The sequence below is a fragment of the Oryzias latipes genome, chromosome 23 (genome assembly GCF_002234675.1).
Source record: "Oryzias latipes chromosome 23, ASM223467v1".
NCBI lineage: Eukaryota > Metazoa > Chordata > Actinopteri > Beloniformes > Adrianichthyidae > Oryzias > Oryzias latipes.
This window is the reverse complement of record NC_019881.2, coordinates 7,934,311-7,959,794: the sequence shown is the minus strand read 5'-3', so window position 1 is coordinate 7,959,794 and position 25,484 is coordinate 7,934,311. Positions and strand designations below refer to the sequence as shown.

The following is a 25,484-nucleotide window of genomic DNA, read 5'->3' as shown; positions in this document are numbered from 1 at the left end:
CTACGTTTTACACGAGGTACAATGGGCTCTAAAATGAGACCAAAAGTTTGAACCGAAAAACCCTAAAAGGCTGTTTGAAAATATAATTTTCAGTCCTGATGTTTTCATCCAGAGTCCATGTTATTTCTTTCTCCCTCCACGTATCTGCTCCTGGTCCGGCCCTTCTATCCAGTTTTAGAACCCTTTGTGGCCCGCCCGTCCAAATAAATGCCCACCCCTGTCTTAGAGTGACTGAAGCAGCTACCGCTGCATCAACGGAACTGTGCCCCTATTTTCTTTGGATTCAATCCATTTGTTTAAAGAACTCTACCATTCAAATGAGCTTTTCTAGTTATTTTGTCCAGAAAAATATATATAAAAATACAATAATAACAATAAACATCATTTTCACAGCAATGGCAAGTCTCAAGACATGCACAGGGAAATCCTGTTTTCTCATCAGTTTGTTTGATCAATTGATGCTGGTTTTTTTTTTACACCATATTGGGGGATGTGGGCTTATAAACAGAGAAAGAAGTGAAGGTTTCAAGTGTTTTAGCCTCAACCAAATACTCCATTCAAGCCTGCACGACTGCTCCAATGAGAAAGTCCCATTAAAGTCATTTTATTATGACTGATTGTCTTTTTTTTCTGTCTATTTGGGTCACATTTCTTTTTTTTTGCCCCACTCACTTATTGGCTGATGCACATCTGGTAGAGGAGGGACAAAGGAAAACAGACTGGAAGGTGGGTCTGGTGGACCAGGATGGGGCGACATTATTCTTATTCTATGTGATTTTTCCATCTTGGACATCAACTGAATGCTTACTCTGACCTTAAAAACATTCATTGGAATGACGAAAACATTCCCACTGGTCTCTTTTCAGTATGTGTATGCTTTGATTACAGGTATTCCTGACTCCCTGTGAGGCTGAGCCCTCTACAGCCCCAAAGCCCTGACTCCGGCTGAAACGGAGAGACACATTTCTACCAAAAAAGGAGCATGTTTATTCGATTTTGCAAAGCTGCCTCAGTCGGCGCCAGCTTGCGGATGTTGCTCTTTAAATCCTCCTCCCCGTATTGAAGCGGCATTTTAACTCCAACAGATATTTCTCAAATCCATTTGAACTCCAACAGAGGCCAGACCCCGGTGCTAAGCACCAGTGAACACAGACAGGCTGCAGAGCAGTGCCACAATGCTCATTGATGCTGAGAGAGGGGAAATGTAACAAGGAAAGAGGGGTGGTGGTGGTGGGGGGGGGGGGGGCAGTCGGTGTCTTTTTGTACAACTCTGCAGCCTTTGAAGCGACATCCGAGCCTGTTTTCATGCCTCGTGTCGCTCATGCTGTTTAGTAAGAGTGAAATATAGAAGGGGAGGAGAACAGATGTAGGCCACAGCGCATGCATTATGTCAGAACGCCAGCAAGAGCGACTGTGTGACTTAGAGGAGTAAGTGCAGTGATTGTGCAGCGACTTGTGGGACTCACATCCAAAGTTGGTTCTGGAAATTAATGGCGATTTGTGTGGATTGTTGTGTTCAGGAAAACCCTGTTTGGGACTTGACAGCTGCTAATGCAACACTATGTGGGAGGCAGCATTCGGTCAAGATAGGGCTCACAGCTGCCTTTAAAATCAGGGCTGAGACACAGAAAAGCACAAGACAGTAAAGGAAGACTGGTGGCAAAGGCATTTAGCGAAGATGCAGAGCTGTTTCCACACCATAACTCATGCAAATTCAAGAATGTGGTAATTAGTTGCTGTATTCTAGAAGCTTCATCCTTTTAACTGGAGATGTTGTCAGCGACACGGAAATAACCCAGGCTTTGTGACATAACATAAATATTCAACCGTTTACACAATCAAGGTGAATCAGCTGATTTTTATGCAGAGAAATGTGGCTTTGAGTATCTGCTATGCAACACCTTACTAATGTAAAGTGTTGCATAGCGGCACTAAGCTGCTTCTCTCTAATCAGCTGGAATTACGGTAATTGTGTATGCTGGTCAAAAGATGCACATCTTCGTTTCCTCGTCTGAGCTGGCATCTGGCTCTGAAGTGGACGGCTGGATAACGCCAATATTGCTCGCTATTTTTGTTGCACCGGTAGTGGAAGGTTGGGGGTGTAAGGGGCTGTAAGCTAGGGTGTAAACGGATGCATGAAGGGATGCGGGTTTACTGTCCCGCCCACAATTCAGAGGTGATGTTCTGAGGAACTACTGCCACTCTGCAAGAACTATTTAGAAGAAAATTACACAGTGTTTTAAAGGGTTACATGGAATAGCAGCAACATTTAGTAGCATACAGCAAATCTGGTTACAATAAATGATATTTTTTTAAAGTACATTTGCATTACCTAACTTTAAAAATGGTCCAGTTTGTAAGTTTTCATTGTGTAACCAGACCCCTGGTGGCTACTTTTTGAACTGCATTTGGCTCCATTTCCCCCCCGCAATTTCTTAAGTTAAAGGGGTTGGCCCAGGTATTTGGAAAAACGTCTGAATCCTGTTTTCAAAGATATGTTGTCATCATCTGGAGCGATGAATTCCAGCACCATGGACAGATCCACAGAGAGGATCTATTTGACAGAAGGCAGGTGTGCTATCCATGGTACTGAAATCCCTTTTGACATCCAGTACTTAAATATAGAATTTAAAGTGGAAGCTTCATTAAAACACAATAAATACCTACATTTTGATATTTTGCTTTTTTTTTTTAAAACAATTGAAAAAAGATCAACTTTTACTGAAAGAAAAACCCTAAAAGGTTGGAAAACGGTTAAAAGTGCCACTAAATGACACAGACAAAAAATACATGTAAAAAATGGAAACTCCTCAAAAAGTTAAGAAATAAAAGATCCAGGCTGTCCCAGTCCTCCTTTGGCTGCACCTCAAAGTGTCGGTCAGCGATCCTATCTTCACTGCAGAAACTCCACAAGCGGAAATCGATCTGTTTGGAACAATAATTGCTTTTACTGTGAGCGCAGATCGATCAGTGATGGTAACTCTGCTCAAGATGGCAGTATTACCCCCACCCCCCATCATATATATATATATATATATATATATATATATATATATATATATATATATATATATATATTACACCCCCAGATATTGCTTAAGTCAAATAAGGAGGAAAGACGGACTAAGACAGTTCATTCTACCCTTTTGGGGGGTATTTTGTTGGTTGTGAATGGAAACGATCTTTGCCAAAGAGGAGAAGTGTCTTATGGGAGTATAAAAAAATAAGCTCGGATCACTCCTGTTAGATTCCTTAAACTGTGACGCACTATCGATCACCTGCATGTTTCACTTTGGACAAAAATCAGTTGGAGTTGATCCGCGCGCTCTCCTCTCCTCTCCCAGTCGCGGGGTTGGTTCCGCTCCGCATCCTCCGCTCCATCCTGCGCCCCTGCTGCGATGCTCCGGCTTTGCCCCCCTTCTTTCTCGAGCTTCAGCCCTCCTCCATCACCCACTGGATTGGGATTTTGCACTGTTTGAAGAATCTTTTCTGAAGCTCCCTTTTTCTTTTCTTTATTTTGTGGGTTTGTTTTTTTGCTCTGGTTTTTCAGCAGGTCGGACTGCTGAGGCAGAGAATCTCGGGGACCTACCACAGGTGAAGACGCGTCACGGCTCTGCGGAACAAACACCTGAACTGAGAGCATCAAATGACTAAAACATTTCTATAAGGAGGGATCTACAACTTTTACAACGTCTTACTTTTCCAGAATATATATTTTTCTCTTTAATCACATAAAAAAAGGATTTCCCCCCTCTGTTCTATGGAATTAAACAGGAAGGTACGCGCTGGATTGTGAAATCACTGTTCTTTTTTTTTTTTTTTTTTTTTTTTTGTAATTGTTTTTGCCCCCCCTCACCCCCCTCGATCCATGGCTCCGGTATCCAGACGCAAAGATGCCGCGCGCTGGCCGAGGATGTCGTCAACTTTGTGGGCTGCGCTGCTCCTGAGCGCGCTGCTGCTCCTCTACTGCGGTAAGTCCGCGCGTCAGGGCGCGCGGCGGCGTGACCGTGACACACCGCTCTCAGCTGTATTGATCTCTGTCACCACCACCACCCCCGGCAAGGGGGGGGGGGGGGCTTAAGAGACTCAACATCAGGATTGGGGAGGGAGGGAAAAATGAAATGTCTTTCGGGGAAGACCGGACAGGAAGGATGGAGGGATTACCTTAAGTGTGTCAGTGGTCTAATAGGGTCTCTCGTGACCCCCCCCCCTCCAAAAGAAAAATGATTTTTTGTTTTTGTTTTGAGCGTGTACATGTTCGTGTTTGAAGATGATGATGATGATGAGGGGGGTTACTTTAATCCAAAACCTTCTTTGGCATTCCCTTAAAAACTCACTTCCTCAGTCTACTTTGAGAACAATGTGAGACAACCATAACAAATAAATAAATAAAATGAGAGGGGAGTGGAGGGGGGGCAGGTATTTCATTAGCTGCTCGGCAATTGATTAATATGATCATCCAGCCTTTGAGCACATTAGCTCTGCTGGTGTTTTATGGTCATTAACAGCTTCATTACAGGATCCTCCGATTTCCTCACGCTGACAGACCGACTGCGGCTCTGCTTCTGTTTACAGCAGCCAGATGATTGAGTTTGCTTTGTAATCACACCAGCGCCGGGTTAATCGATGAGAAGGGTGAATTGAGTGGAGGGGGGGGGGGGGGGGAGTATAGAGCCAGGAATGGATAAGGAGAATGAAAAGCGGGGGTCTCTTTTTTTTTTTTTCTATCTTTTTCCTCCCTTCCTTTTTTACACCGCCTTTGGTCGTGTCGATTGATCTTTTGCTTGTGTCCAATCAATGATGTTTGGATGTTTGTTTCAGTCAGCAGTCTTCGAGCCCCCATCCGCTGTCGCGTGTGGACCTCCACCAACCCCCACACACCCCTCTCCCCGCCTAACCAACACCTCCTCCATTCTGGAAGTTAATAATCTGAGCACTCATCCATCTTTCGGTTTTCTCTCTTCCACCTTTAACCTGAGAACTCTTGTTTTGTTTTCCCCGAAGCGCTCACAAAGCTCCTCCATGTTTTCGCCTCTGAAACTTTTACACTAAAGCCCCCCGTGTGGTTGCATCTTGATCTCCTTTACGGATTCTATGCTGCATTCCCTTTTTTATTCCTATATTCCTGAACCTCTTTCTCCCTAACTTTCCAACTTTCTTTTTTTCCCCCCTGCACTTCCATAAAGACAATCACAAATGTATTTTTCCTCCTCATATATCTGATGTTCATCTTTAACTTTAACAAGTGAGTGTAGTCACAGGAGCATTCGTTTTAGCCATGATCTCTGACTCTATTGCCTTACACAGAGTTTGGTGCACCTTATATATGACATACATTCAAAATCAACCATTGATGGTGCGCCCAATGATGAAGGAAATAAGGTAATTGCCTTTTTCCCCTTCCATTTCCTTCACTTCAGCTGATCACCAAACACGTTATTTTCTTCAAAAAAGTCTTTATTTAAAAAAAAAATCCATTTATCCCCCACAGACATACAAAAGTTGGCCCAGACACTAAAATCTTAATGTCTCTATTTCTGCAGCTAATGATGATCATTTCTGTTGCCGACAGATCGTCTTCTAAATTAGCCCAATCTAGAAGATTAGTTAATGGAATATATAAAGGAAAGATTTTAATTTTCAAATTGGACCTGTAGAGAATTTTCAAAATAAAATTTAGTCCAAAGGGAGTTATGTTTTATCACGTGTTAAACATTTGTCTCGTTGTACTTTATATGGTAAAAAACATTAAATACCTGCTGAATCAATTACTAACTGTAATAATATATATTTGTGTAGTATCCTCATGTAATACATATTGAATATGAAAAATGACTGCCTCCACATCAGAGTAACTGGAGTTTGACTTGTTTGTGTAGGAATCCTCAGCTAGTGGTTATCATCAGAATTCTTTTTTGCCTCTTTTGTTTTGTTTTTCAAATGTGTTTCAGTGCAAAAAGTCAAAAGGCTATCTTCTCGGTAGTGCCATTAACCCTTGTACTATCTTAGGCACTTTAATGTTGGGAATTGGGTCATCTAGACCCACTAGACAGTGCTCTGAACCTTTTTTCTTCAATGATTTGTGATCTTCACTGGTGTCCATGGATTACATGAAATCTTTCCACCTTTATCCACCTTTGTCATGGTAGGGAGAACACCTCAATGTAAGGGTGGGGTCATCTAAGATAGCACAAGGGTTAAGCCAGCTGAAATTTAAAACCTTTCCAGCTAGTTTGTGTAAACCTTTAAGACCGGACATGTCACTGCCAACACCTAAACACCACACACTCTTTCACCGTTTATGCAATTGGCATATTTCCAATGGATTCTGACGTGCAGAAAAGTGGCTTTGCATATCGGCTTAGGGCTAATTTACGTTGATTCCATAAGCTTTATACAACTGTAAAGTGTTGCATTTAAGTGCAAAGCTGCTTTTCTCCACGTCAGAATCTGCTAGAATTATGGTAATTGCTTCAAAAGTTGAAGAGTGATTTTACTCAAGAGAATGTAAACACTACAGTTAAACCTTGGGCTCAAAGCACATTTTAAAATCTCTCCAATGCAACGGTATCATGGCTAAATGCCAGAATTTGTCCACAAAGATGGCAATGTTGGTTCGTGCCTGTCGGCATTCCACCATTGCTTCTGGGTCACTAATCCTAGCACCAACCTCTACGTCCCCCTGTGGCTAAAAGATGCTAAACCCATTGGAGAAGCAGCGACATTCAAAACGTATACTTTTTTTTACTTGTATCACATTGATTCATTTCCTAATTGTAAATGTTTGGTGTTTGCTGCTGTACACCTTTGACCTTCTTTGTCATTCGCTTTTATTGTAGGAGGTGTGTTAGGACAGTAATTATGTCCATGAGGAACAGTAACGGTCCACGAAAATCAACGTCCAACTTGATTCTTAGTTACATCAACTCTCTTTTTGGAGCTTCTGACAGGACGAGAGTGCAAAAAAGGCAACGGATGAAATGTGAGAAAAAAGGTAGGAGATGGTCTTACATCGTCCATCCAGGTTTGAAGAGGAAGATTCAAAAGAGGGAAAGCTGGGTTTGGAAGTAAAGAGAGGAGAGCTTAAAACAGCAACAACAAATAAGAAACGATAAAGCCCCTGAACAGCTGAGCTGTTCATAACACAGGTTCGGCGTTACAAAACAGTGATCACAGCAAATATGCTCCAGCACCCTCTGATTACAAGAACAAACCCCAACATCAACAACCCTGTCTTTTGTGCATTGGCTCCCTCGTCTGGAAGCTCTCAGCCATGGATTTGTTTGCCGACGGTACAATTATGTATTCATGAAGTTGTAGCCATGCTCGTGATCTCAGAGGAAGGCGGATAAGGGAGCCTGAAAGGGTAGCTAATCAGTATTCTAATCTTGGCTCGGGACAGCCAAGGACTGTAGCGCGGCTGCAGTTCTGCTCTAAACTGCTGAGAAAGAGTACAAAGACGGACGAGGAAGCATGTAGGGAGAATAAATGGAAGTTGGGGAGCAGGGGATGAAAGGTAAAGAGTTCACACACCATCATTTTTTAGCTGCATGTCTGGCAATTATTGAATCCTTCCTGTTGCAGCTAAAGTGATGTTGAAATGCACCTCTGGTGAACTCGCCAGCAAAGCAAACACATTTTTTTGGGAGACTTTAATGATCTTCAAAGCACAGACGTGACCTGCTTGCACATGGAGAAACATAGGGCCCCTTTCTAGGTTCTAACAATGCTGAAAGGCTAGACACGCTCGCGAGCATTCTCTTGCTGTCAGGGACTAAAAAAGCTCTCTGCTGCCACTTAAAGCCATTCCCAGCATGGTCTCCTGTGTTTCCTCCCCATTTATTTATGAGTTGCTGTAGTTCTGCAGCTGAATCGATACATGGTTTACTGTTACTGAGAACTGCAGCTTGGGGGCTTCCACTGAGGAAAGATGGGGTGTCTCACCCTGTCGCCTCAACTGCTTGAAATGCATAATCACACCAAGGTCTGGAAGCACAGTTTCTGCAGAGAAAGTTGCCACACTGATTTATCAGCTGCGGAAATGGAACTCAACTAGCCTTGAGTAGCAGGTGAATGCTACAGTGCGTGCACTGGATGCTACTTCAATAAGGAGGGGTATTATGAATGCTACTGAAGATTTATTTTTGTTACAAAAAAATGTGCATGAATAAGACCACAGTCTTTTGGTGGTTACCCTCTGGGCCAATGACGTGTTGGGATGAAATTGGACGATAGATGTAGAAACCCCATGGGTTAGATTTGGCAATCACAAAGCATCTCTCCAGGTGGAGAACAGGGGGGAAGAGGGATGGAAAACTGTGTGGCATGCAGAGAGAGACAACCATTCATGAATTTAAAGACAAGAATATGATTGTGATTGGCTGGGAAGAAAGACCGGCTTTTTGGCCACTGGTTTAAAGTTGCAGTTTCCGTGATGGCCCCACCTGTGTTTGCACACATTGGCTGAAGTGTGCTCTCAGTGGGCTGGCTCATTACGCTAGCCAGCCACCCGGCGAACAGCGTAGCGTGCGCTGCCGGTGCCTGGGCACCACTGCTCTCTTGCTCTGCTGGACAGCGGAGCCCGCTACACTATGCGAGTCCACCCACTGAGTGCCCACTTTAGCCAATGTGGGCAAACACAGGTGATGCCACCATGGAAACTGTGGACAAACCCATTCAGGGCCCACATTTTTTGCCAACCTTTGAACCATGTGGGACTCACTTGGCTTACTGGCTGGGTCTGTATTGGAATTCCACCAAAAACTTCAAAATGTATCTGCTAGAATATCTTCTCGCAATTTTTAGCACAAAAGGAGACCTATTTTTATAGGATCATCTGAACCCTTGTGCTATCTTGTGGGGTCAAAACGACCCCACCCTTACATTGACATGTTATCACTACCATGACAAAGGTGGATAAAGGACAACAGAGTTTTTCTGAAATCCATTGACCCCAGTGAAGATCACAAATCATTGACTAAAAAAGGTTCAGCGCACTGTCTAGTGGGGTCCAGATGACCCAACTCCCAACGTTCAAGTGCCTAGGAAAGCACAAGGGTTAAGCAGTTGCCTAAAGGATGCCTTAAAATGATACGTCATTGATGTAGTACTGTTTACCCTTTGAAAAAAAACAAATATATTTTGTATGGACCCTAAAGAAATTTGCCTGAGCTTTTGTCTATTAACATGTGCATTACTAAACACTTGAGTCGAAGTGACTATCTAAATCAAAGGTAGACACATCTGTTACAACATCCCAATGCTGCAGACTGATATTTTCAAGTTTGTGTGGAGCTGGCACTGCCATGGCTTTGAGTAGTTTTATTTCTTCTGGGGGTTTTTCTGCAACATTTTACTGTTTGGTTATTGTTGCTTCTGTTATGTGGTTGAATAGGAAGAGTGTAGACCCCAATATGGAAATTGTGATGGATACTTCTGGGTATACCGCTGCCCTTTATTGCACGATCTTACATCAGGAACTCTTCTTTAGTGTAGCCAGTTTTATGCTTTACAATTAGCCCTCCAAACGGAGAGTTATGGGAAAATTGGGTCTTCAAATTGGGACGTTCCTCCCACTCAAAGACATCATTAATAGTCACCAGTCAGCTACATCAGTGCGTAGCTGCTAGCACTCAGAAATACATATAAACATCGCTTTTATTACTTTAAAAAGGTCATGCTAAAACAAAGTCATTAAAACACCCACGTGATGTTAAGCGCTTCTTCTCCGCAGCACAGCGCAATGGAACGGTAAACACCCTCGCAGTGGAGAGCTCGCCATCCCTCCGCCGCGTGGGTTAGCCCTTACAAAAAAAAAAAAAAAACATTTCCGATAACCCTACCCTTCCAAATGCCTCTACAATTGGCAGGGTAGGGAGAAACCGTAGAGGGTAGGGGAAGAATTCAGATTCGGCCTTAGTATTGAAAAAGACATAACCCCTCTGCTATCGTATGGGGTCAAAATGACCCCACCCTTACATTTATGTGTTATTCCTACCATGACAAAGGTGGATAAAGGTGGAAAGATTTCATGTAATCCATGGACACCAGTGAAGATCACAAATCCTTGAAGTAAACAAGTTTAGCACACTAATTTGTGGGGTCCAGATGACCCCACTCCCAACGTTAACATGCCTTGGATAGCACAAGGGTTAAATCAAGTTATTATGTTTTTCTGTATATCTCTGCACCACCTGATTTATTTATTAGTAGTATTTTAGCTCAACATGTAAAATGTCTGCTGTTTAGGTAAAAAGACCACCTAAGTCAGGATTATTTCTTGTGTTGACACTGGTAACCAAAGGTAACAGACACTTCTGTGGCATATCTATAAACTCCAGATGTGCATTACCAAATTACCAGTGAAAGGCGCTCACGTCATCATGAGAATGATATCACACATTGATAATGATGTAAACAGGCTAATATATTCATGATAAACCTGTTACTGTTATTAGCTTATGTTGTACAACTCCATTAGCCATGAATAGCTAATAGTAGCATGCTAACAGCTTAATATAATCACCTTAAGCACCATAAGCAGTCTCCATTAGCCTAAAACACAGACTTCTTTGAGCAAAAAAATTATGTTTACTTGATATACCATTGAGGTACAAGGAAAAAGTATTGACAACATGCTAACAAAGTAACATAATCAAGATAAGCACATATTAACAATAGCATTGACAGGATAATTTAATCTTGTTTAAAACATTACATTAAATATTTTGCATAATCAAACCACATTTTCTCTGTTAGTCTCTGAAAAATATCCGAATGCAGTCATCATGTCTACTGTATCTTACTGTATGCCTGTTTGGTCACTTACAAGAAATAATTGTGCCTAAGATCCATCATAGGCTCCCTGGCTAAATTCACCATCGCTCTGTATTATCATTGTCAAAATCTTTAATGTTTCAGAATTTTATAAATGGCCACAGACTCAAACCGTATTACAAATGTTTAAATGGTCACACTTCAGCAGCATTCACTGCAATGGCTCCAAAGCTCAGATCCAAGTTTCCACCAGATTCACCGCAAATGGACTCTTGCCTTTACCACCAACGCCTACAAACAGAGTTACTGCTTTTTTGTCTTCATGTAACCAGCTCAACCTTGATGAAGGCTGGTTTAAGAAAAATGCGACCTACCTCTGACATGTCGGTGTCACAACTAATAAAGTTTTTGCTGCTACACATAGAACACAGACATGAACCGACAGGGGGCGCCCAACAGCCCATTAAAACATAATGATAGTTTCTGTGGCAAGTGGATTCTCATTTATTCTGTTACATTCACTAAAACCTGGAATGAACTCCCGCAAACCATCAGGACTCTAACATTATCTAATAAAAATGTAATTTGTGATGTCCTTTATTGATGTTATATTATATAGATTATTTCTGAATGTCGTGTTGCTGCCACAGATGAATGAAATTTCCCCATTGTGGGATTAATAAAGTCATCTATCTATCTATCTATCTATCTATCTATCTATCTATCTATCTATCTATCTATCTATCTATCTATCTATCTATCTATCTATCTATCTATCTATCTATCTATCTATCTATCTATCTATCTATCTATCTATCTATCTATCTATCTATCTATCTATCTATCTATCTATCTATCTATCTATCTATCTATCTATCTATCTATCTATCTATCTATCTATCTATCTATCTATCTATCTATCACTAAGACTATTTATACTTTATGTATACTTTATTTAAAAAGCTGATGCAGTAGAAACCACTGACGATGCTTCCAACTGCCCCTCATGCCGTTTCTTCTTGTAATGTTTATGATTGTAGGAGTGTTCTGTTTTGCCTTGGTATGTACAATGAATGAAAGGTCTGCCTCATGGATTGCGCAATCCTATTTGAAGTGGATTGACTGATGCCAATAAAGTAACGCTTTATTCATTTTTTATACATTCTTGACATTTTTATTAAATGCCCTTATTTTCCATTCCAAAGGCAGTGTAGGGCGGCCATGGTTAAGTGGTTGAGCGGTCAAATTCTAATTGGAAGATCACAGGTTCAATTTCGCTCTGGCCGCTCATGTGTCCGTGTCTTGAAGAGTCCTAGGGCAAGACACTGAACCCCACTTTGCTCCTGGTGGCTACAGGTTGGTGACAGTGTTCGGCGCCGGAGCTGCCATCAGTGTGTGAATGTGTGTGTGAATGGGACTCAGACTGTAAGGCGCTGTGGGCCTTCTAAGAGGGAAGTAAAGCACAATAGAAGTATTTACCGTTTATAATACATTTGTCGTTTATTCAGTGTACAGATCAGATGTGTAGCTGTGACTATAATACAGAATGAGACAGGAAAATAAGTGTGCTTTTTGTGATATTATTATAAAACCAACAGATCATTTGTTTTATGAAGGCAAATATACATTTTGGAAGGAGTTTTACTGTTAGTGTTGCATCAAATTTCCATTTAGTACACAACTAGAAAAACACAAGATACTTTTTGGAGTCATCTCAGGTGATTTTTGATTTAGTTCTTAATGTTTTATTTGATACTTCCTTAACCCTTCTTTACATGTTTCAAAAAGAGATTTACTTATATTTTACCTCACCGATAAGGATGACAAGAACAAATGCAAGAACAGTTTCCACATATGTTCATCACAGGCTAATAAGCTTTACCAAAACTCCTCCTTCCCTTTCCTTCTTTTTTCCTCTTCTGATTGTTCTTAATATTTAAGAAAAAACATTTGTGGTTGGTATGATAATGTTAAATAACAGTCCATTATTTCATGTTTTTCTCTGACTGCAAAAATGGCAGATCGATGGAAAATGATTAAAAATGTGTTGAAGTTAGACTTCCAATCAAATCCGGAAGCAATGAGTTATGGATGATTAATTACTGATTATTATGACTAATTAATAAGCGATTCATATTTGTAGCATTTTTTTGGGGGGTCTGTTGTTTTTTAGATGACTTTTGGGCTGGAAAAACATGACTATCTAGCAACCCTAGCAGAGATTGAATGATTTGAAGAGACTTTTTAAAAAAAAGTGACTCAATAAAGCGTATCGTAGCGGTTGTACAAAAGGGGAAAAAGCAAACAGAATGAAAGTTGTTGCCATACTTCCAAAAAGTGCTGGAAGAAAGACACGATAGGAAAAAGAACAGAATCAGAACAAAACAGAAACATTCCCCACCCTTCCCATCCTGCGTATTGTGCAGAAAGCCAGTCAGTGCCATTCGAAATGAGGAAATTACATTCAAAGGGTAGTTTGTGTGGGCATCCTATGGGGATCCAGCAGACATTTGTGTATCACATGCACGTCCCGTACGTAAAGCATTTGTGCACGGTCAGGAAGTCGGTGCCAAAAATCTGCAGCTCCCGTTTTGGGACTAAGGCTTTAATGATCAGAGGTTCGTGCGCTGCTCACTCAGGTAACCAGAGGCATTACAATATAAAAATAAATAAATCAGCATCTCTACATTATGTTAACAAGATTCCTATTATAAAATAATTTTAAAATGGGCTGTTAAAGTGAGTAAATAACATTTAAAACTTATTATCTAATACCATTTTCTTTATCATTTTAATTAAGTGACAGAATAAGCGGTGTTGAAGAAGAAAATGAAAAAGCGTTTTGGCGGATTGCTTTTTCATTTTAATTTTGAGTCAAAAAAATGCAGTTACATTTTGAAAATGAAAAAAGCATTTCTGGTTTAGACTTTTATTTTCAATTATGCTACAGAATCACTTCCATAACTAAAAGCTGGATGATCACAATCCTTTCAGTTCTACATATCAGTAGAGTACTAACACAACTCTAGAACTCACTCCCCTCTGATCCACAAAATATGGACTCACTTTCTCAGTTCTCAAAACATATGAAAAAATGTTTTCGCCTTGCATTCAGTGCCGGTATATGATATTTTAACTGTTTTTTAATCTTATTGTTGTTTCCTATGCTTTGATTTATTACTGCACTTCTGTGAGGTGACCTTGAGTATTTAAAAAGGCGCCATATAAATAAAACCTATTGAACAAGAGAACAAAGAGAACCATTGAGGCTAGATATAATCATGGTATGTAGACCAGCAATGGCTAAATCAATGGGCCTGTGGACCAATTTAGTGGCCTTGGGGTGAAGTGCCTGCCCTGCAATCGGAAGGTGGTGGGTTCAAATCCCGGTCGAGGCATACCAAAGTGTCTAAAAATGAGAACGAGAACACTCCCGGCTGGCAAGAGTGGTTTCCAGAGAAATGTTGACTCAAATGTCTAATTGTCCTAAGTTTGATACGTCTTTGTAGGAATGTATAACTGCTGATTGTATTGTTTTGTACATTATTCTTATTTGATAGCTTGAAATAAACCGTTTCAAATCAAAATCAAATGAAAAATTGTTGACCAGTCATTGGTAACTGATGAATTCTGGTTCCGACATGGTGGCATCTATTCCGTAAAGAAATGATGACTGTACATGGACTTCATTTTGTTGAACCCGGAATCTGGTCACTTTCTATGTGTGACGTCACACTAGCTCTGTCCAGTTACCGTTTATAGTCAATGGTGATAACTAATGTGGACTTTGACTTTAATAGTTTGCGCTTAAAGGTCACAAACTTGCTTCCTCCAAAGAATTATGCGGTTGTGGGAGAAAAATATTTAGCAATAATAGATGTAATATATTTTCCTGTTTCCTCGTCAATCAATACATTTTGATTTGATTTCTTCTATTTCTCCTTTAAATATTACCACCATTCATCTCAAGGCTTCTCTTTAAGGACATCAAATGTACCAATAATTGGGATCAATTAAAAATGATAATATTTTACGTACGTGCAAGTTTCTTTCTTCGTCATGCATAACAAAACCAAACGATTCTGTTGATTGCCTGAGTGGCATCAAAGCTCTTGTTTTTCTCACTCATTTACTCCTTGGCTCCACCACCTGCACTCTTGTAACCACCCACTGCAGTTTAAGGAAAATGTGCTATCATCACATGGTAATATGTGCGATATTTGCTTAATGTGAAAAACAAATTGCAGAGTGTTTGGTGTTTGCAGTTAGGCAGAGTCTCCCTGTAGCAGCTTCCATGGCTAATTGTGCTTTAAATGCTCCATGGTGAAAACACAGCGTTGCGAATTAATTTGGTGTCAATGGGACTTTGATTTTTATTAAAACCACAAGTTTGAAATGTATGTTTGGTCTTATTAGTAGCTTATGGCTGCAGGGCTCAACAGGTCAAACTCCATTAAAAAGGGTTTTAATGCAAATGTTATTTACTTCTTAAGATTACAACGTAAACAGATGCATGTAGTGAACCACAAAGAAGAAGCCTTACTGTAGGCTTTTGATTAATGCTAGGGTTCTTTTGGAAACCAATCCTGCAAATCGGATGAGACGCTTTAATTGCGTAGGAATCTGGATAGAGACTGACGATGTCCCCCGGGCTCGAGGGGGTTGGCGAATGCACGCTTGTGCTTGTCTTTGCCTGAGGCCAGTGAGCCCATTCCGAGGGAAATGCTAAAGCTACTCCTCCTTTATTACTACTACTACAAAAAAAAGCAATTGCTTGGAAGCAAATGCCAGAATGGTGCTTTGAATTCCTGGAGGGGACCCGTCACTGAGACGCGGGCCCATGGAGCCAAGACAGTGAGCATCTGGAGCAAAGATGCAGAGATAAAGTGGAAAGTGGGAGAAAAGGACGGAGACAGGAAACAGTAAAAAAAAAAAAGGTATTCCTGTTAAAAAAAAAAGTCTGTGCTGAGAAAAGATGGACAGACAGTCCAGCAGTCTGTGATACAAGTCGGCTAACGCAATGAGGCAGTCGGCAGACAGATGCCACAGAGTAGCCGAGAGGCTTTTAGGAGTGGAAAACAAATATTACATTAAAAGAGACAGAAGCCATTTGTCACTGCGGAAGACCTGAAAGGTAGTTAAGCTGCGGAATATAGACACCTACGGCCGGCGATGCATGTCTGCACAAAGAGAAAGTTGTGCCAAAGTCAACTCTGTTCAATCAATTGTGCCGTGTCCTTCGGTGACTCCACCGTCTTAACAACACTACACTTCCTTATGGTTTTCCCAGACTAACTCTTAAAAACCTCTCACGCTGCCTTAAGGAGCCTTTTGTTTTTCCTGTCAACCTTCTTTTTTTTTTTTTTTCCCTCCTTCGATCACCTCTTGCCAGCTCATCAGCTGTACCATCTCCACCGTTGACATCGTTGCTGACAGCTGCGATTCAATGTTAATGTCGCCGGACGATAAATCTGCTCGACATTTAAGGCCTAAATGACAGCTGCAACCTGTCCGCGCCCACATGTCAGAGACAATTGAGGTTCAAAAGCAGTTTCATGCATTATCAGTCAGCCACCTGGCCCTGTCAGCCCACGTTTTGGCTCTGAGCCCTTAGGTGCATTACCCTGCCCCCGGTTTGAACGGGCTTCATTAAAAAAAAAAGAGGGAAAAAATGGCTGGACTCGATCTGAAGCATCCATTTTTATCCAGCTTTCCTTTTTGTTTCCCTCCTTACCTTAAGCCGCTGACGCTTCTCATGATTGATATGGAAATTACAATGCGCTTGCCTTCATTCATCTCGCAGCGCTGCTTTCTGTTACTCACAATAACCACTTTGGGATGCATGCACCATAAACTAATTTTGCAACTGCTGTTTCCAAGAGCAAAAGGGATTTACAGTAAAAATTTGATTTGAGACCCTGTATAACCCTGTGAATATGAAGACACCCCAATTTAATGGAAAAAAAACACATCTAGTGGATCTATGAAAGAGTCACACACAACACACTGTCTAGAACCACAAAGGAAACAAATATTGAGCCACACGGAATGCATCAATACACCACCAAGGGTGGTAAATGTATCCAAGTGTAAGTGAATCTAAGATGTTTTCTAGTTTTTTAGGTAATAGAGCTGCATTTTTACCTCACCTACCACCTCAATGTAAGTGGCTTCATGGTAAGGTCAGACAAACGCCTCCTTTTCTGACAATGAGGTCAGTTCGGGTTCATACATATTGACCACTCTCTAGGTTTGGTTTTAACAGCCAGCAAAAACTGAAGTTACAGCATCCATCTAGTGGGCATACATTCAATTAGAGGACAGCCACATCAAGTCGTCCTGTGGAAATACACCATAGCTTTCTCTCCCCTTTGTCTTGAGTGTTGGCTATGGTTAATTTGTAACAGCAATTGACCTTTGATCGCAAGATCTCAAGTTTGGTTTCTGCCTTTCCTGTCGATGTCTTGAAGAGTCCTCGGCTAAGACACTGAACCCCACAGTGTTATGCAACGTTCTAGGCACCCTCTACAACACTTCTAATGAAAAGTCTATGTAAAAGCACCTATATGCACATTATGCGCTTCTCCATGTAACCCTTGTGCTATCCTACGCACTTTAACATTGGGAGTTTGGTCATCTAGACCCTACAAGACAGTGCGCTGAACCTTTTTTATCAATGATTTGTGATCTTCACTGGTGTCCATGGATTACATGAAATCCTCTTCACTTTTATCCACCTTTGTCATGGTAGGGATAACACGTCAATGTAAGGGTGGGGACATAGGATAGCACAAGGGTTAAGACTTTCACGCTCGTGTTCCCCTCAGCAGGTTTTAAGTCCATTTCTTGACCGCCACATACAAAATGTGCAATCATTCGAAAGCAAGTTTTGAAAGTTAAGCCAAGCTTAGACTTGGCTTTGGTGGTGACGTATGGGTAGCATCCTTTTTCATTCACAGAACTGCCAACCGTTTGTAAATATGTTGTGGATGAGAAATGAGTAATTACGGTTTGTGCCCTGCCGTAATTATGACATCAAGTCTTTCATATATCTGAATAGAGCTGTAAAAGAAAAAGCTTAGAGAAAGATTCACGAGATTTGCACCGCTTCAACATTTTGTACCAAGTACATACGTTAGCATCAAGTAGTAATAGTCCAGTGTGCTGAAAGCACATTCAAAAGCCCGCAATCAGATTTTCTTGAATGTGCATCACTTGTCCAGTGTGTACATAGCATTAGATACCAGAGCTGTAATTCCAGTGCACTACTGGATGGTCCATCAGCGTGTAAATGTGTGTGTAAATGGGCTGAGATTGTGCTTTGGGCCGTAAAGATAGATAGTATCACACTATATAGGTATACACTACATACCATTTAACTTGTTTTACTCAATCATTTTTGCAGACTTTATAAAGTTACTTGATTTCAAACTCCAAATGCGCATGATAGTTTACATATCATAATATCATTTGCCTGATCCTTGTATTCTGATGCATCTTCTGACTGAAACAGTCTACAAATTGAGATAACACTATCTAACTCCATTTTTCTCTTAGAGTTTTGGTACTATCTTAAAAAGGCAACAATGGATGGATGGATGGTACAAGTACAGGGACAACAAAATTTCACTTTTTCTTGAAGCAGAGACAATTAGTCTTTCAAAAAGTAATTACGCTTCTAGTTTGTTAGTCCTCAGTTTCTTGAGATGCATTCATGACGCGAATGAAGAAAGTACATGACGAAAAACTACATTGGAAATTTCCATTGGACATGTCCTAATGTCCTTGACAATTCACAGGTTAGGCAGGGCTCCATGTTTATGATCTCAAACTGTTTAATGTCCTCATTTGTACACACATAAATGTAAATCAGTACTTGGCAATGAGCCCTTTGTGATTTCTCTTACATCAGTTTGAACTAAATTGTGTCAGGCACAGTGACGCAGACAAAAAAACATCTCAAATGGACATGTACACACATCCAGCTTAACATAAACAACCAATATTAGAAAAAGAAATCCTGTCACGCAAAACCTACATGTATCTAAGCCCAGCTTTTCTCAACAGTCTTTGGTTTACTGAAATAACTTAGGTCTAAAGATCTGACTATTTGCTTCTGCCAGTTTCCTTATTTAAATTATGCCCAACCCTCCAGTACCAGTACCCCTGCTATTCTGTGGTGGGCCTGATATGATAGGAAAATTGTTTTTGGGTGTCAGATTTGGTCTGAAAGGAATTTTTTCATGTTCATGGGTTCCTGGAGAATCCCAGTTCCCTTAGAACTTGGGTTGACCACATAGGTTGGGGATCAAAGTCCACCACCTCAGACACTGATGATTCCATCTTACCAAATATATCCCATGACTCAAACTCTGACTCAATCACTGAACGTTATATTCTCTTCACGTACCCCCCCCCCCCCCCCCCCCCCCGACCGTTCAATCGATCAGCTTGAATCAGTGGATTCAGCAACTTTGCTCATTGGCCTTGCACCGATATGTAAACACATTAGTACATGTTATATATATATATGTTGCATATCAGCGCAAAGCTGCTTTTATCCACTTCAGAATTGGGTAAACAGTTGGAAAAATTACAGTAGTGAAAAGAGTGTAAAAACTGGAGCTGAAGTTCAGCTGGTAAAGAATTAAATTATACTAATACAGACTCTCTAGAGCTTTTCAAAATAAAATGTGCTTTTGAGTCATGGTGAAGGAAAAAAAAAGTTAAAATGGAAGCGACAGGTTGAGATGTGGAGCTACAATCTACTTGAACTGTTTATCAGTTCTGATTAAGTCTGACCATTACTACTGGGATGTTTATTCCTATGAAGATTATAAACTGCCTGATTCTTTTTCATTTTATTATTTATTTTAAATGGTAATTTTTATTGGAAACTGATGGACTTCAGTTTTGATCATTAAATTGTAAATGTTCTCTCTGTAGCTTTCATAACAAGAATAACTATAAGTTAGATGAATGGGGATGTCATTTGTTCTTGGCAGTGCACCACACTGAGCAGTCCAAATTAACAAACTGCCAAATTGAAAACTTTTCAAGAGGTTTTTATATTAGCTTATATCAATTCATCAAGTAAATTTGGTCAACAGCCCATAGTTTAAAGACTTGTTTCAAAATTCCTATAGAAAAAGTAGCACTACTTTACTTTTGTTTTTATGGATAAGAAAAAAATGTGTTGGAAATAAACTTCACCTGACATGCTTTTGTATCTATAACAATCTGATTTCCAATAGTTCTTATGTGAAGGTCTCTGATTGGAAATATAAGAGTAAGTTGAGCCATAGAACCACAAAGAAAGCCATTCTATATTCCTTAAAGTGTGACCAGTGATAAACAATATACGCCTGAGCGGTCTAACAGTCTGAGTCAAGTGCATAGAGTTCATCTTTTTTTATATGCTTTAATTAGCTGCACTACAGTGTTGCCAGTGTATGACATTCCAGTTACTTCTAGTTCCCCTTGACACTTTCCATACGCTCATATGTCAAACAACAATAAAGACTACCAGGGAGTAGATCTGGAACTTGGCAAGCATCACTTCAAATGTTTGCCGGCCTGTTTCTGGCAGCTTGTGGAGAAATACAATTTCACAGTTGCCATTTTAGAGGGAAATAGCGGTGTCAACAAATCCTGCAGCCAAGGGTGACAAAGTCAGTTTGGCATTGAACAGAGAATGCACATAGGAATGTTACACGATATACACATAGACTGTTTATGGGAAGTGGACCAAGTGAGTGTGACGTTACCCATAAAAAATGGTGTACCCCCGGCTCATACACTATATAGTTAATTTAGTTCCCACTTTTTCGTGATACGGACACTGCCATGTTGGGGTCAGTAAGCAGTGATTGGTCCGAGTTGGACTGAGTTAACGTTTCTATGGTAACAAATCTCACCAATCAGGAGTGACCTTGTTGAAAGTCCACATCCCAACCACTTGAAAGTGGGGTTGGGAGAAAATTTTTTTTAGATGTCTGAATGATACCTGTCCTACTTTGACATGTCCTAGGACATGTAAAAAGATATTATGACTGAGTAAAACCTGTTTATTTCTTAATAAAAGTCTATGGGATTATGGCTTCTTGGAGTCAGTGGGCACATCCTGTTTGAAACGCCTGGGGGGAGGGGTTACTCAGTTGGTCTCCAAATTTCCTTTTGCGCCTTCTCTGTGCTCTTTGTGTTTTTTTTCTAGCAACTGAAGCATGAAAAGTACTCATGCCAAGGAGTTTGTAGTTGTTTCGTTTGCATGCTAGCAGGATAAACAAAAACAATGTAAATTGGCATGCTAACCTTTATAGATTCTTTTTTTTGATTATCTATTTTATTTGTTCTGTTAATTCAACTTGTTATGGCTAATGCAAGGGTCACACACCAAACTTCCTTGCTTTCATAACTTTTATTAATTATTTTCTGAAACATTTTCCAATCTGTAAATGCTAATGTTAGTAGCATTTAACTGGTAGCTAAATGCTAACATTAGTTAGCACTAACTAGCAGTTTAATTGCACTGTCGGCTTTCTGTCTAATTAAAACAATAGCTCAAATTTTACCGTCCAAATATTTTAGCTATGTGCAATGAGGTTTTGCAATGTGTCTTTTATCATTTAAGCTATTCAGTTACTTATTTTATATGTATTTTGAAGAATTCTTAAAAAAGCAGCTAAGGTTGTTTTTAGAATGTGTTCAACACATAATAACATCATCTCAGCTTTGGGCTGTAGCACCAATATTCAGTATGAAGTCAGTGATGAGAAAATCTTAGCTGAAGCCACTTTATTCTCTCCTCTTTTGGAGGTTTTCTGAGGCAGAAATTTCTGTAGTTCTTTTGGGTACAAGGTTGATGCTTTTAACAAGCTGTGTACTTCTGTGACTCAGGACGATGCAGCTAACACTCCAAAAGCATCAAATTTTAATGCTTGAAGGTCTAGTTTGCAGAGAGGCACTGAAACAATTCTGTAGCGCTATTTCCTTCCTCTCCAACCGCTGATGAAAATATATGGATAAATCCTCCTTCTGTGGTTTGTGCCATTTTATAGTCCTCTGTCAATCATCACCTCTGGGCTCTGTTGTGTAAAGGGGGTTGAAGTCTGCCTGCTGTCTGTTTTTTTTCTTCTTCTTCTTTTTACCCTCCTGACACTCTGAGGGAGTGATGGGCAAGATGCAACAATACAGACGCAAAAGGAAATGCCGGGGAGGAAGGCAGAGAGGGGTGAGAGAGAATGGTAACCCCGCTGCGAGGGATGCAGTCAGAGATGTCGCCTGAAAGTGCTCACCAAGCTCCAGCTGATACTCCCAGACATGCTGAAACATGTCTCAGTTATGCATGCATGCCAGGCCGGAGGCGTTTTGTTATTTCTCTCATGTACTCCTACCATCTCCGTCTTTCTGTTCAACGGTGCCTACTGTCTTCCTCACCTCCCCTCACACTTCCTCCCAAGCCTTTTGGCAGTGTTAAACCCTTCAATTGTCACACTGACAGTAGAACATGCGAGTCTGCCTCTTTAAGGTTGAAGAGCTCATTATGACTTCTCAGCGGGGGACCCTATAGGCATAAACGTAGTGTTTGTGATGTTGCACAACTGGTATGACTTATGCAAATTCCCTCTTTCATGAGATTCTTGTTGGATCTTTCGTGAAAAATAAAACTCATTTACAAACTCTTAAAGGGTACCAATGTTTGCGTGTGTGTGATGCGTTAAACGTAGGACACGGTTTGCTTTTGGTTTCATGCTCTTTTTTTTTCCCCACCCAAACATTTTACTCTTATTTGCTTTAAAGACCCACTCTGATGAAAATTGTGTGATTAAAATATTCTTGTGGCCTTGTTCTCAAAATATTAGGAAAATGAAGCTTTAAAATATATATATATATATATATATATATATATATATATTTAAAAATCTTTGTAAATCTGGAGCAGATGAAAAAAAATGCAGTTTAAATAACATCCAGATACATTGTGATGTAGAAAATACACTGGATGGGGCCACATGCCCCCCTGGTCCACTGGGGTCATGGTCTTTGTTTTCCTCGTCCGAGTTGGCATCTGGCCTAAAACTATAAATCTGGATAGCTCTGATATTGCTCGGTATTTTAGTTGCACTGGTAATGTTTGGGGGTGTGAGGGGGCTGTAAGCTAGCAGGAGAGGATGTAAACAGAGAGCACTCAGTTATGGGTGATGAGAAGGGGGTTACTTCGCGCCCACAATTTAGAGGTGAATATCCAATATACTACTTATGCTTCACAGAAAATATGTCCTAGAAAACAATTTTTTTGTTTTGGCTAAAAACGGCACTGGGTGGCTTAAAAATGAATGGGAGTGGGACTTTAAGATGGGATAACAACAAAACAAAAGTACAGAGGTGCTATTTGTGAAGAATGACATGAGTGATTCTGATCTTTCACCTCCAGAGGAACCATTTGTGTTTCTATTCAAACAAGAATATCAGCCTCCATCATTTCCTAAAAGCTAGTTAACAATCTGCATAATTGAGGTCTCTGATCAATTGGACTAGACTGCAGTACTACGATAAATAAATAAACATGACAGCTTGCATTTATTTTTTATAATGTTCTCATTCAGCTCCACAGCATCATACAGTCTTCATGTTATTAATCCAAAAATGTTCTAAAAAACACCTTAAAGTCCCACTCAATCGATTTTCCAAGCGTTTCCAGTGGTCTTTTAATTATAATTATGCCGTAACTCTCTGACAATTTACACGATCAACATATTGACTCCATAAGAGAATGGGACAGAGCAAGTGTGACGTTACCCATAGATACTAATTTACTTGTGAATCCAACAAAATAAGGTTGATTGTTTTCACCTGTTCAACATAAGTCTGCTGATTCTGGCACCATTATGCAACAAGTCACAAGGGTTGGGCGATGTCCCTTAAATTGGCAGTTGACGATGTTTACAGTAAAACATAGCGATGGACGATGATGTTGTTTTTTACTTTATTAATTTTATTTCCCAACTAATGACTCATCCGCGATGAGAAAATAATGTCCAGTATAAACTGAGGGAAGTGACCTTAACAACAAAAACAAAAAAAAAAAATAGAAAAGAAGTAGTCCGCTCCTGCATTTGATTAGTCAAGTGGATCGAGCGATTGTGTCTCTGACTGACCAGACGGACTTACAGCTTTGTGTTTCAGGGGAAGGGAGGATGCTTTGTGACGTGTGCGCTATGTGGTAGAGGCTTCGGACTGCGATCCGTCCCGCCGCTCTAGGTGAACGAGCTACCGAACTCAGGAGAACCGGTCTTCCCGTAAAAGTGTGTGTCCGGGCAGAGCTCGGACCTCCAGCTCACACAGCGGCTTTGAGGTGGAATGTGAGCTTTTTAAACCAGAAATGTCGCTCAGTCCTTAGAAACCGTTCAAACAATCACGTGGATTTTTGTTTCCAGTCATATCCCGACAAAATAAAGGCTGATGTTATTCCCACATATTTAAGTTCAGCCAAGCTGCAGAATGCAGCATTTCCTGCATGGGTTTTATGTTCATCAAAGACTAAATGTTGTTAGCCCGTGTTAGCCTCTCCTAGCCCTGGCTTCTTCCGGCTCCGTTCTTCAACAGAAAAAGCACTGACCACATGGATTAAAATTAAAATGATGAGGGATCAGGCGCTTCATAATAGCCGTAACATTAATAAAAGCACGTATAGAACGTATAGAAGATCATCTCGTATATTATTGAGCTGCCAGATATCTATGTATGTAGCCTCTCAGGGGAACTCATTTCCTATTCCGGTATTTCAAACACTACTGCGCATGTGCGAATGATTTATTCCGACCGAAAGTGTGACCCATGTGAACGTTTGATATAATTGGAAAACGTTTTTCTGGGCCCATGTACACGGTTGAATTTTAATCCGACCATTGATCCGATCAAGATATTTTCCACATGTAAACGCAGCTATTGGTGTCGACTCACAGCGTGGCGGGAGCGTGGCATCAGGATGGTGTCTTTCCATCGTGATGTCAGTCAGCCATCACTTCCCATCATAGATGAATGAGGTGGACAGAATACAGAATCAGATCCTTTTACTGATTTCGTTTTTATTTTGTGTGTGTGAGTGTGTGGCCTGGTACCAATTGACCCATTGACCAGTACTGGTCTGTTGCCTGGGGGTTCTGGACCACTGGTGTGGAGGACAATACATGTGGAATACCAGCTTCACATCAAAGAATATGGGTCCCACTCTTACATCCACCCACATGCAAATAGACATACACAATTTATTGCTGTGCAGCTTTACTCAAAGAAGAGCATGTATTATTCAGGATCGTCGCTAGCATCAATTAAAGAGAGATCACATAAAAAATTTGTCTGTGCAATTTGGATATGGAGGTGGAGGGGGGCGTTTAGCATCTGTTGTTGTGGAAAAAAGGTGGTGATTGCATGATGGGCATACTTTCTTTTGTATTCAAATCCCATTCTGCATTAAGAGGACAGATGTTGCCGAGCTAATTAACGAAACCTAGGGCAACGTTGAAGTGCTTCTTTGCATTCAGAGGCAGCAGAATGGATGGGGACTTTGTGTGCGTGTTTGTTTTTTTTTTATTCCACACAATCGAGGTAACAACGCACAAAGATGCGCTGGTTTCTGCTGGTTTTGTGGTTGTAAACAAGCAGCAACAGTCTTATTTATTTGCAAACCACCTCTGTGTTGATCCAAA

General features: G+C 40.6%; 1 protein-coding gene across 2 annotated transcripts in view; it reads left to right on the top strand.

Moving 5' to 3' along the window:
* The first annotated feature begins 3,853 nt into the window (after window positions 1-3,853).
* fam19a5 (family with sequence similarity 19 member A5, C-C motif chemokine like) overlaps window positions 3,854-25,484 on the top strand; it is a 221,242-nt gene continuing 199,611 nt past the window's right edge. For both annotated transcript variants that reach the window (XM_023952179.1, XM_023952178.1), the window contains exon 1: window positions 3,854-3,971. In XM_023952179.1, the coding sequence (XP_023807947.1) occupies window positions 3,869-3,971 (103 nt within the window). In that variant the 5' untranslated portion in view covers window positions 3,854-3,868. The remainder of the gene's footprint in view (window positions 3,972-25,484) is intronic.